Source organism: Scheffersomyces amazonensis, assembly GCF_036850825.1.
Source record: "Scheffersomyces amazonensis strain UFMG-HMD-26.3 chromosome Unknown RJT21scaffold_3, whole genome shotgun sequence".
Classification (NCBI taxonomy): domain Eukaryota; kingdom Fungi; phylum Ascomycota; class Pichiomycetes; order Serinales; family Debaryomycetaceae; genus Scheffersomyces; species Scheffersomyces amazonensis.
This window is the reverse complement of record NW_027042743.1, coordinates 639,369-652,858: the sequence shown is the minus strand read 5'-3', so window position 1 is coordinate 652,858 and position 13,490 is coordinate 639,369. Positions and strand designations below refer to the sequence as shown.

The 13,490-nt window shown below is 30.1% G+C and overlaps 4 protein-coding genes across 4 annotated transcripts; 1 reads left to right on the top strand and 3 right to left on the bottom strand. All coding sequences in view use genetic code 12, as the record gives it.

The window, feature by feature from the left end:
• Positions 1 to 10: 10 nt before the first annotated feature.
• On the bottom strand, positions 11 to 1,668 carry RJT21DRAFT_105533 (salicylate hydroxylase; the record flags this gene model as incomplete). The annotated part of the gene is made up of 1 exon (XM_064879804.1): positions 11 to 1,668. Exon 1 carries the CDS (start codon positions 1,406 to 1,408, stop codon positions 11 to 13), a length of 1,398 nt encoding a protein of 465 aa, XP_064738400.1. The 5' UTR covers positions 1,409 to 1,668.
• A 705-nt stretch (positions 1,669 to 2,373) lies between these two features.
• KGD1 (alpha-ketoglutarate dehydrogenase) lies at positions 2,374 to 5,397 on the bottom strand (the record flags this gene model as incomplete). Its single annotated transcript, XM_064879908.1, has 1 exon — positions 2,374 to 5,397. The coding sequence occupies one exon, from the start codon at positions 5,395 to 5,397 to the stop codon at positions 2,374 to 2,376; it is 3,024 nt and encodes a 1,007-aa protein (XP_064738399.1).
• Positions 5,398 to 6,737: 1,340 nt separating this feature from the next.
• On the bottom strand, positions 6,738 to 8,024 carry PAM17 (Pam17p). Its single transcript, XM_064884152.1, has one exon. The coding sequence runs from the start codon at positions 7,574 to 7,576 to the stop codon at positions 7,016 to 7,018; it is 561 nt and encodes a 186-aa protein (XP_064738398.1). The 5' UTR covers positions 7,577 to 8,024; the 3' UTR covers positions 6,738 to 7,015.
• A 2,634-nt stretch (positions 8,025 to 10,658) lies between these two features.
• Positions 10,659 to 13,241, top strand: RJT21DRAFT_120129 (RSC chromatin remodeling complex ATPase subunit; the record flags this gene model as incomplete). The annotated part of the gene is made up of 1 exon (XM_064881640.1): positions 10,659 to 13,241. A coding segment is annotated over one exon (2,370 nt), but the record flags the coding sequence as incomplete, so codon positions are not given.
• Positions 13,242 to 13,490: the final 249 nt, after the last annotated feature.

Here is a 13,490-nt window from a genome sequence, read left to right as displayed (position 1 = left end):
AATGAATAATTTATAAATGAGCATCATCATATAAATTATCAACAAAATACTTAACAGCTTTATTACCCCTAGATTTATATTCCTTCCAACCTCTTTCTGCTTCATTAAATGCTTCATAACCCCAAAGAAATTTTTGAAATACTGGATCTGCCCATCTATTGGGGTATCCAATCTTTGGTGGTAAATCTGCTAATTTAGAATCTCTCTTTAATTGATCTTCACCATCTTGTAAATGATATATTCTTTGACATTGTGTTGACCCTTGAACAATTTGAGTTGATCTCCATTTCCTTAATGATTCAGTTAATTCTAATAAATCATGAATTTGCAGTTTAGATTCAATATGACTAAATAATCCTGATAATACTGCCGCATCTTCTAAAGCTGAAGATGCCCCACTAGCTAAATATGGTAATGTAGCATGCAGAGCATCACCTAATATAATACAATTACTTTCAGGATGAGTCCAAGTTGCCAATTCTCTCAGGTTTTGTAATTTCCATTTAGAAGTATGATGAATTAATTCAAATAATTTAAGGAGTCTTGGATCCCATCCTTCAAATAATTCAATTAATTCATCCTTGGTAGCTTCTTCTACAAAGACACCTTCTTGCATAGTATCAGGACTTAATACAACAACATTACATGTTTTCCCTCCTTGTAAGAAGTATACAGCAATATGACATTTTGGACCCCACCAAAAGTTTATATTAGGAGTTTCATAAAGAAAAGATAATAATTCTGGATATTTTTTCATTTCTTCAACATCAATTAATGCTCTATATGCTAAATCTCCAGTATTATAAGGTAAATCTTCATATCCAAGAATAAAGGATCGAAGTTGAGATTTAATTCCATCATATCCAACAACAAGATCTCCCTTATATGTATTACCATTGGTTGTACCAACAGTATTAGTTTTAAAATCAATATGATTAACTTTAGCACTTAATATAATATCAATATTTAATTCTTGAGCACGTTCAACTAATGAACGATGATAATCAGCTCTATGAATATGAATATATTGACCATGATATTCATCCATTACAAAAGGAATTAAATTCTGTTGAGAAAGACATTTACCATCTTTCCAACCAAAAATCTTAAAGTCATGAGGTAAAATGGATTTGGATAATACTTTATCAAGACATCCAACTGAATTTAAGATTTTCAGAGATGGAGGAGGGATTTGAATTCCAGCTCCTACTTCACCTAATTGAGGAGCTTGTTCTAAAACGGTAACATTATGACCAGCCATAGTTAATCCAATGGCTGCGGTCAATCCACCTAAACCTGCTCCTACTATTATAACATCTAGTGATATTGGAGCTTTCTCAATGATAGAGTATGATGTATCAGTTTCGGAATAAATTGTAGTATTGGTATTGGTCTTTGAGGGAGACATGATTGTAGAATATAAACTTAAGATAAAAAGTATTATATTTTAATGAAGATTCAAATGGATGTATGTAAATATATATATACACTAACTGATATAACCTTTTCCGAACAGACTACTTTAAATCAGTAGCGACTCCTGTCATGATGTAAAACCAATAATGCCTTATCACTTAGTAATAAGCTCAGAATTAGTTCATTTACCCAGGTCCGAACAAGTTTAAAGCTCGAGTATCGGATAAACATTCTGGCGCATAAATGTATTACCGGACCCAGCTTGAGGTTGCAAAAAGTGAGAAGGAGGAAAAAAAGAAAAAAAAAATAATTTTGTCATGTGGGGAACTTAATAGATGAACTTTAATACTATATAAGTTACCGATAGAATAGCTCTAATAAGTATAGTAGTCATGCAATTGAAAGGATAGTGAGGATTAAGCTTCTATGCCTATGATGTATCAAGACCAATTAGTCATCAACGGATTCCTCCAATGGCCATTTACACGAGGTTACTGATGGAAGTAGACGACCAAATCCGTTGAACTGGGCTTTATTTTTGTCTCTGACAAAATTCGGCCTTCCGTTCCGAGTTCCACTTCGGAATAAGTCAAACTCCACACCCACCTCCTTAATGAGTAACAATTATAAATAATAATAATAACAATAATAACAATAATAATAATACTAATAAATAATACTAATAAATAATAACAATATATTATCGATGCTAATACGAATATAGAATAGATTTACTCATAATATTAATATAACAATGGGGGTTAGAGAAATGGAAATATCAATAGAATAATTGAAAAACGATATTGACATATAGAAGCTCTAAATTTTATAATAGACAAAAAAGAAACAAACGATTTAAATAGAAATCAAGCAAGAATGAGCAAGTCATGCACTTTTGTTTTGGTTGGTTGGATGGATGGATGAAAAGTAGATAGTATGTATAAGTAATTAAATCAATTAAATTTGATAGACTTCATTCAAGAAAGAGTCTTCTTCAGCAATATGCATAGCCTTAGAACCAGCAGCAACAGAAGCAGAAGGATCTCTACCAGCATATCTAATAGAAGAATTAGTTTGAGTAGTAGTTTCTTTCAAAGTAGTAGCAAATCTTGGAGCAACAAAAGAATAAGCACCCATATTTAATGGTTCTTCTTGACACCAAACTAAATCTTCAACATTTGGATAAGAATCAATTAAATCTCTTAATTGAGCAAATGGGAATGGATGTAATTGTTCAACTCTAATTAATGCAGTATCTTTATCTTCAATTGTAGCTCTCTTTTTATGTAAAGCAGCATAAACTTGACCAGTTGAAAATACTAATCTTTTAATTCCTTCTTTACCATGAATTGATTTACCTAATTCAACATCATCAATAATCCATTGGAAATGTGATTCTCCAGTAAATTCACTTAAACTTGATCTAGCTAATGGATGTCTTAATAAAGATTTAGAAAAGAATAATACTAAAGGTTTTCTAAATTGTCTATGCATTTGTCTTCTCAATAAATGGAAAATATTAGATGGAGTTGTTGGATAAGCAATTTGCATATTGGCATCTTGATGTTGTCTTTCTAATTTTTCAGGAGCTGGGAAATATCTTTGATCTTCATTACACATTTGTAAATATCTTTCAATTCTACCCGATGAATGTTCTGGACCTTGACCATCATAACCATGAGGTAAAGATAATACTAAACCAGATCTTTGTTTCCATTTAGATTCAGCACCAGCAATAAATTGATCAATAACAACTTGACCAGTATTAGCAAAATCACCAAATTGAGCTTCCCATTGAACTAAAGCATCAGGAGATGTTAAAGAATAACCATATTCAAAACCTAAAACACCATATTCAGATAATGAAGAATTAGAAATATCAAAAATTCCTTGATTTTCTGATAAATGTTTTAATGGAGTATAAGTTTGTTCAGAAGTTTGATCATGTAAAACAGCATGACGTTGAGAAAATGTACCTCTTTCAACATCTTGACCAGAAATTCTAACATGATAACCTTCTAATGCTAAAGATCCAAAGGCTAAAGCTTCACCAGTAGCCCAATCAATTCCTTCACCAGTTTCAACAGTTTTCTTTCTAGTATTTAAAATTCTCTTTAAATTTCTATGAATTTCAAATCCTTTTGGAGCTTCAGAAATTGCAGAACCAATCTTCTTTAAAATTTCTTCATCAACAGCAGTTGGTAAATGAGGTAAAACTTCAGTAGCTAATTCTTTTGGAGATTTAAAATCTTCCCAAGGAGTTGTTAACCATTCTCTTGAAGTTGATTGATAATCTTTTGATTTAGAAAATGATTCTTCTAAAGTATTCCACACCCATTTTTTATGTTCATCAATATCTTCCTTTGTAAAAGTACCTTCTTGTTCTAATTGATGAGTATAATATTCTAATACTGATTTCTTTTCAGCAATTTTTTTATACATTAAAGGTTGAGTAAAAGCTGGTTGATCAGTTTCATTATGACCATGCTTTCTATAACCAACAACATCAATAATAACATCAGAATGGAAAGTTGATCTCCATTCGGCAGCTAAATTAAATACAAAAATACATGCTTCAACATCATCAGCATTAACATGGAAAATTGGAGAATTTGATGCTTTAGCTATATCAGATGGATATAAAGTTGATCTAGCAAATCTTGGATCAGTTGTAAAACCAATTTGATTATTAACAATAATATGAATAGTACCACCAGTTGAATAAGCTGGTAAATTAGCAAATCCCATAGTTTCATAAACTACACCTTGACCAGCAAATGCTGCATCACCATGTAATAAAATTGGCATAGCCTTTTTATATTCTCCAACATCTTGTTTATATTGTTGAATAGCTCTTGTTTTACCTAAAACAACTCCATCTTCAGCTTCTAAATGGGATGGATTAGCAACAATAGATAAATTAACATGTTTACCAGAAGTAGTTGGTCTAGCATAATTCATACCTAAATGATATTTAACATCTCCTGAACCTTCATCAAATTCTTTTGAACCAGTAAATTCAGAAAAAATTGATTCATTGGGTTTTCTAACCACATTTGATAACATATTTAATCTACCTCTATGTGGCATACCAATAACAATATCTTCAACACCATATTCAACTGATGTATCAATTAAAGCTTTCATACCTGGAACAACAGCTTCAGCACCTTCTAAACCAAATCTTTTATCATTTGGAAATTTAGTAGCTAAAAATGATTCAAAAGAACATGACCAAATTAATCTATCTAAAATTTGTCTCTTTTGATCAGTTGAATATTTAAATGGTTGAGGAATTTCAATTCTTTCTCTTAACCAATCACATTGTTCTTTTGAAGGAATATGAACATATTCTATACCATAAGATTGACAATATAATTTTTCACAATTTTCAACAATTTCTTTTAATGATAAAGTCTTTTTACCACTATCAGCAAATCTTGGTAAAATTCCTGGACCTAAAGTAATTTGTTTATTTAAATCAGCTTCAGTAAATCCATAATGATCTAAAGTTAATTCTTTTGGAATATCAATATTTTCACCAAATGAAATTCCTAAAGGATCAATTTTTGCCTTTTGATGACCTCTAACTTGATAAGCTCTAACTAATAATTGAACTTTTAAATGAGTTACAACATCTTCAGAAATATTAGAACTTTGACCAGGACTGAAAAATCCAGCAGTACCTCCAGTAACTGTTGGTACAATGGTTGGAGGAGCTTGAAAAGCTTGAGATGGTGGAATATTATTAGATTCAATATTTTTAAAATATGCATTCCATGAAACATGAACACTTGAAGGATCTTGTCTCCAAGCTTCATACATTTCATCAACATAATTTGAATTATTACCTTGTAAAAAAGTGTCTGATCCAGTTGCTAAACTACGACGACATTGTCTTAAAAGATTTGGTTGTACATTTAATTGAACTTTTCTTAATAATTGAGTGCGAGGGGTTGCACTTCTTAAAGCTCTAAGCATGATGATTTAAAATGGTTATACAATTTAATAATGGAAATGGGTATCGTTGATGATGAATGAATTGTATAAATTTTGGAGAGGGGGGAATTGGGGGAGGTTTGAATTAGTCACTAGCAATAGAGATTACCATGTAATCCTAAGTCAATGATAGCTTTAGAACTAAAAAAAAGAGAATTAAATCAAACATTGCTTTTCAGTATTTTCACAAATTTTGATGTTGGCTCTGGTTGGAGGAGAAGCGACGCTCGCCGGACAGCGAATTTTTAGAGTCGGTTTGTCCGACAGACAAAAAAAAAATAGACTCAATGGTAGGGAGTTCCGGGGGGAGGGTAGTACAAATATATGGAAGTTACGGTTTACATTGATTTAGATAAAGCAGACAGTTACTTCTAGAATGTATGACTACTATTCGTACGTACTGAATATTTAATACTGAATGATATAGAATAAATAGAGGAAACATAACTACAACTACAACCACTATAGTGTAGTGGAGTCAGTAAGTCGGTATGTTGCACGACCAACAGGATATTGCGGCAATTAGAAAGTAACAGTATTTGGATTCTAAACTTAAAAAAGATCAATGGAACAAATTTTGTTGCAATGGTTAGCGACAAGGTTGACAAGTCGAGATACATTCTTTACAACGTGTTTTTAAGTCTGACTACATCATTATGTCTGTGTGTCTGATTTGTCTGTCGGAACGCCTTGCGGCCATTTCTAGGCTGAAAAATTATGCCTGCCCGGCATGGGAAGGAGGAAAATTAGTGAGACCTCATCGGGGGCTAATGTACAGGATACGGCAAAGTCTATTTAAAAGTCCGACGAAAGCATTTCCGTTTACGTGTTCTTTGTTAATCCTATAACTTAACTCTTCAGATAATACTTAATCAAAAACATACCAGATCTTACTGTTAGGTCCGAGTACATCTATTTTGATTGGTTAAAATATCGATTAAGGATCCTCTCTGGTTCGAAACATACTCTGCTCTACAAACTTTACCCCATGAATTTTTCAGTCCCATCGTTTCTTTGTACGCGCGAAACAGATTAGCCCCGGGGGCCGGCCGAAAAATGTCATGTACGATATTTCCAGTGCTTCTATTGGCTGAAGGAACTCCAGTGCCTCCACATATTAACTTACTAACTTTTATTTCTATTAAGGTATAGTATAAATGTCTGGAATATAATAGTGATTAAAACAATGATCAAGTAAGTTAAATAAATGACTAACTCTTTAAAAATTGACTGTAATCTAATAAACTCGGAGATTATAGGAAAGTCAGTCACGTGCCGCTGATTATTATATATATGGTAGCGCAGCAAATTAAACATATATATATATATATATATATTTACTATAGTTTTACCGTTTACAAATTAATTTTAAATCGATATCAAATACAATCCGATGACTTATATTAAAGCACAACCAAGCAGTGCAGGTGAATGAATAAATATATACAGAATGAACCAGTAAATTATGATAACAGAACATTTATCTATTTATCTGATAGCAAATTAACGAGACTTACCGGTAGATTTTAATGTATTTTGCATAATTCGCATTATACATAATTTGATTAATGATTCAAATTAAACTTTATTATAATTGAAATCAAAGGAATTCCTTTGATTTTCTTCTGAAGGCATTACAGTCTCTTAACCATTGTTTATAATCCTTTAAGGAGTAAATTTTTTCACCATAGTAATCAGGAACAGGATTAGAAAAAGATTGAGAAGATGGATCTACTCTTTTAACTTTAATTTTTGATAAGAATTGTTGATCTCTGAATGTGAATTGTTGTAAAGCCTTTTTATTACTAAGTTTAAATAATGATGATCCAATGGCTGGACCTACTAAATAACCAACACCACCACCTAAGATAACAAATGAACTTAAAACAATAACAGGATCAAAACCAAATATTGGTTTTTCATCGAATTCAATATTAGAAATTGATACTAAAGTAATAGCAGCACCTCCAAGTCCAGTTAATACTGATGCTCCAAGATTGATAGTATTTCTTTGTTTCTTTAATTTAAAATATTCTTGCCAACTTAACTGAGGTTTACTAGCACTAGATGAATTAAATCTATGAATTATATTACTTCTTAAGTAATTAGATGATCTCTTGGTTATGACTCGAGAGAATATACCTATATTATTGGTTAACATGATTAAATTAGATTATATAAATGACAAATATAAAAGTCGAAGTTATTAATGAAATTACGGTATTAGTATTATAGATTTATTTGAAGACTACCCGTTGAACAAGTGTAAATCTTATGATTATGGAATTGCTCTCCAACGAAAAATTTTACCATATTAAAAAGTTTTGTATGTGACTGTATATAACCGGTTGGCTGGTCTCTCACATTAGGAAGGATAGTCAGGTGGTGTTGTAATTATTGACTTGTCATAGTAAATAATCAGACAGACTAACCATCGTATGTAATCGGGAGATAACCATGTGCTCTTATAACTCCTATAATTTTACTTTCATAACAGTTCATTACTATACTACCTTAAGGGTAGGTAAGGTTATACTGATTTACTGTTACTTGATTTACTACACACACCTATTTCGTTAATATATAGATAATACGTTCAGGAGAGATGATGATATTAGAGTGAGGTTGAGATTTGATTTTCAATCCCCATATAGTGTTTGTAGGTTATCACAGTGACAAGTGTTGCAAAATACCCAAAGCGGTGATTATATAAATAAATATCAACGCGCGTGCAGGTGATGTATTGGTCATATGGGAAATAGTATTGGAGTGAACATGTAAGCGACTAACCAGTAGACTAACCAGTTGGATTAGGTAGCTGGTAAATTCGTAGTAGTTGTTCTATATATAGTAACTTAACTCTGATAAGTAAAACTCACACTATACAGTAATTACTTACACATTACAACAGAGCCAATGATGACAAACAAGTACATAACATGTACAATTACAAAGTCCTATAAAACAGGCAATGACAAGAAACAAGTAATGACACTGACTCATAATATAAATGATATACATAAGTCATGTACATAAGTCTTATACATAACCAATAAATGTCTATACTACTGCAAAGTATACTACTGCAAAATAAGCGCACAGACTCCATTTACAGGTTACAACGCGACAAATTTTTACACATTACTTCCATCCACCAACAGAAAAAAACTGACAGAGAATTTCGGTACCAAATACTACAACACTATAAAGCATCAAAACTTTCAATTTCATTATCGTAAACAACTGTACCGCAATACTTTCGATAAGACATAAACAACGTCTTGTGAAGTGTATACAAAGTTTATAATACTGTAACTACTTTTCCAGACTCAGGTATACTATTCTACACACACATTTCATAAATAACCCCTGACCCAAAAAGGCAGCCAATCAAGCAAACAATCAAACAAATAAATAAATAATTAATCAATCAATCATATTGATTTATATATTAACCATTCGAAAACAATCACGTGTACTATACTAACTAAGAAGTTATGAACGGAGGAACAACAACTTTAGCCAATGGAAATGGCGGGATTGTTGTTACTAATGGTATATTAAATTATCCACCAGTATCAACAATTTCGGCACCAGCCATTGAATTTCCAAAGAATAAAGATGAATTAAATGAATTATTAGGTAGATATTATAAATTATTAAAATCATCTCAACAATATAAAAAGGATTATGAATCAAAAATAGATTCCTTAAGGGAATCTCATGAGATTGGTGAAGGTATTCATTCAACTCCTCCTCCTCCATCATCTAATGGAATTAATCATCATGATCATGTAAATGGTAATGGAGATTCATTTAGTGCTGGAGATTCTGGTAGTGATGAATTATCTTCCTCATCACCAATTAAACATCATTCTAATTCTAATTCTAATTCTAATGCGGAATCAATTTCAACTCCAAATTCTTCTATTGATTATCCTCAATTCATAGATCCAAATGAAAAGGAAAGATTAAGAATTGAACATATATTATATAAAGTATCTTCAATTCAAGATGAATTTATAAAACAAGAAGAAGAGTTTTATAATGAATTATTAAAAGAAGAAGTACTGATTAAAGATGAAGAATCATTTGATTTTGATCTTTTTAGTAAACAAATTACTGGTTTACAATTATTATCTAAAGATTATGATTTACCAGAAAAGATTCAAACTACATTAATTAAACATATAGATAATGAAGAAGAAAATCAAGAAGTAAATAAAGATTCATCATCAACAGTACCAAATATAACAGCAGAAGAAATTATTAATAAATTATCATCATTTGAATCAGCTAATTTTATTGAAAGAGCTAAATTATTAGGAATTAAAATCCCTCCAACTTTAGGAGCTCTAGATCCAGTATCTTCACCAGTTGGATCATTTTATACTGAAAAGATTATTTCTAATAAAATTGCCAATAGATTAAAAGAACTTGAAAATTTACCCGGTAATTTAGGAACTTTTGATTTTAAACTTAAACATGATAATTCAATTGATGAATTAAAAATCAAATCATTAATTGAATTAAAATCTTTAAGATTATTATCTAAACAAAAACAATTAAAACGTAGTATTATTGTTCATGAAGCAAATCAAGCTAAATATAATTTGCCAACATTAATGAATCATCCATTATGTTTACAAGAAAAGAGATCATTTAATTTAAGACCAAAAATTGAACAACCAAATCCTCAATATTTAGCTATTCAATTAGAAGAACTTAAAAAGCAAGAAGCTCGAGAATTAAAACGTCAATTACATATAAGTAAAATTAATCAAGTTTTAGAAAGTTCTGTTGAATTTGCTAATGAAAAATCTCATAAAATTAATTATAGAACTAATACTTTAGTTAAACAAATTATTGGATTTCATCAATCAACTGAAAAGGAAGAATCTAAAAAATTAGAAAAGACTGCAAAACAAAGATTACAAGCTTTAAAAGCTAATGATGAAGAAGCTTATATGAAATTATTAGATGAAACAAAAGATCATAGAATTACTCATCTTTTAAGACAAACTAATCAATTTTTAGATACTTTAGCAAATCAAGTTAAAGCTCAACAAGCAGAACAAGATTTTATATTTGAAACTAAAGATGAAATAATTCCTGAAGTTGTTGAAAAGGAAGATACTGTTGAAGATTTACGTGAAAAAATTGATTATTATCAAGTTGCTCATCGTATTAAAGAAGAAGTTACTGAACAACCAAAAATTTTAGTTGGTGGTACATTAAAAGAATATCAAATGAAAGGTTTACAATGGATGGTTTCATTATATAATAATAAATTAAATGGGATTTTAGCTGATGAAATGGGTTTAGGTAAAACTATTCAATCTATTTCATTAATTACTTATCTTATTGAAAGGAAACATGAAGATAAATTTTTAGTTATTGTACCATTATCAACTATAACAAATTGGACAATGGAATTTGAAAAATGGGCACCAAGTGTTCGAGTTATTGTTTATAAAGGATCTCCACAACAAAGAAGATCTTTACAACATGAAGTAAGATTAGGAAATTTCCAAGTTATGCTTACAACTTATGAATATATTATTCGTGAAAGACCTTTATTATGTAAATTTCATTATTCTCATATGATTATTGATGAAGGTCATAGAATGAAAAATGCTAGTTCTAAATTATCAATTACTTTAAAACAATATTATAAAACTAAAAATAGATTAATTTTAACTGGTACTCCATTACAAAATAATTTACCAGAATTATGGGCTTTATTAAATTTTGTTTTACCAAGAATTTTTAATTCAGTTAAATCATTTGATGAATGGTTTAATACACCATTTTCAAATACTGGTACTCAAGAAAAAATTGAATTAACTGAAGAAGAATCTTTATTAATTATTCGAAGATTACATAAAGTTTTAAGACCTTTCTTATTAAGAAGATTAAAGAAAGATGTTGAAAAGGATTTACCTGATAAAGTTGAAAAAGTTTTAAAATGTAATTTATCAGGTTTACAATATGTATTATATCAACAAATGTTAAAACATAATGCATTATTTGTTGGAGCTGATGTTGCGGGAGCAAAATCCGGTATTAAAGGTTTAAATAATAAAATTATGCAATTAAGAAAAATTTGTAATCATCCATTTGTATTTGAAGAAGTTGAATCAATTTTAAATAGTTCAAGATTAACAAATGATTTAATTTGGAGAACATCAGGAAAATTCGAATTACTTGATAGAATATTACCTAAATTTAAAGCAAGTGGACATCGTGTATTAATGTTTTTCCAAATGACTCAAGTTATGGATATTATGGAAGATTTTCTTAGATGGTGTGATATGAAATATTTAAGATTAGATGGTTCAACTAAAGCTGAAGATAGACAAGATATGTTAAAAGCTTTTAATGCACCAAATTCTGAATATTTTTGTTTCCTTTTATCAACAAGAGCTGGTGGTTTAGGATTAAATTTACAAACTGCTGATACAGTTATTATTTTTGATACTGATTGGAATCCTCATCAAGATTTACAAGCTCAAGATAGAGCTCATAGAATTGGTCAAAAGAATGAAGTACGTATTTTAAGATTAATTACTAATGATTCAGTTGAAGAAGTTATTTTAGAAAGAGCTTTACAAAAATTAGATATTGATGGTAAAGTTATTCAAGCTGGTAAATTTGATAATAAATCAACCGCTGAAGAACAAGAAGAATTTTTAAAGAGATTATTAGAAGCTGATGGACGTGAAGGTGATAATGAAGAAAATGATTCATTAGATGATGAAGAATTAAATGAAATTTTAGCTAGAAGTGATGCAGAAGTTGAATTATTTAATCAAATTGATGATGAAAGAAAGATTCATGATAAAAAATTATTTAAAACTAGATTAATTGAACAAGCTGAATTACCACCAGTGTTTACTGAAGATGTTTCTAAACATTTTGAACGTGAAGTTAAAGAATTAGGTAGAATGAGAGATAAAAAGAAGGTTAAATATGATGATGGATTAACTGAAGAACAATGGTTAATGGCTATGGATGATGATAATGATACTATTGAAGATGCCATAAAACGTAAAGAATCTCGGATAGCTAAAAGAAAGAGAAATAAAGCTATTAGAGAAGGATTATTAATTGATGAAATTGGTGATGATGAAGTTGGTGAAGAAGATGATGAAGTTGGTGAAGAAGAAGAAGATGAAGATTATGGAGGAAGAGCTGCCAGTAGAAAAAGACAACGTAAAAGTCGTTCACGTACTCCACAACCAGAATTAGAAGATGATGAAGTAGAAGAAGATGAAGATATGGTTAATGGAGATGATGAATTAACTCAAAAATGTAATTCAGTATTAGCAGAAATAGAACAATTAGTAGCTGAAGATGGACATTCAGTTGCAGAAATCTTTCTTAAATTACCATCAAGAAAAATCTTTCCTGATTATTATAAAATTATTAAACGTCCTGTTTCAATTAATCAAATTAAGAAACAAGTTCAACAAGAGAAATTTGAAGATTTTGAATCATTCATTGCTGAATTAAGACATATGTGTCTTAATGGTAAAACTTACAATGAAGAAGATTCTTTTGTTTATAGTGATGCAGTTACCATTGAGAAATTACTTGATACAAAGTTATAACGAGTAAAGTAAAGTAAAGCCTATATATATAATATATAATATGTAATATGTAATATGTAATTTATTGTACAGTAATAGTAATATGTCTTAAATCCGAATATGGATATGGATATGGATATATCGCATAGGAACTGGGGGGTTGGGCACAAAAGGACAAGGAGGGGAGATACAAGTTAAGCCCAGAGAACATTCTCCAATCTGACCACTTCCATGGATGGAAATGGAAATGGAAATGGAAATGGTGAGGTTTAGCAGCTATCGCATGCACTACGTAATTAATCTGTGATAAAGTATGCGCTTACCGAAAAGAGTCGCGACCTTCAGTGTAATTTGTAATCGATTAAACTTAGACTATTTACATATCTGTACAACTAATTGCACTGGCTAGACACACCCATTGCTTAACAATCAAGCAAATCAAATTAAATTAAATCAAATCAAATCAAATCAATGAATCATCAA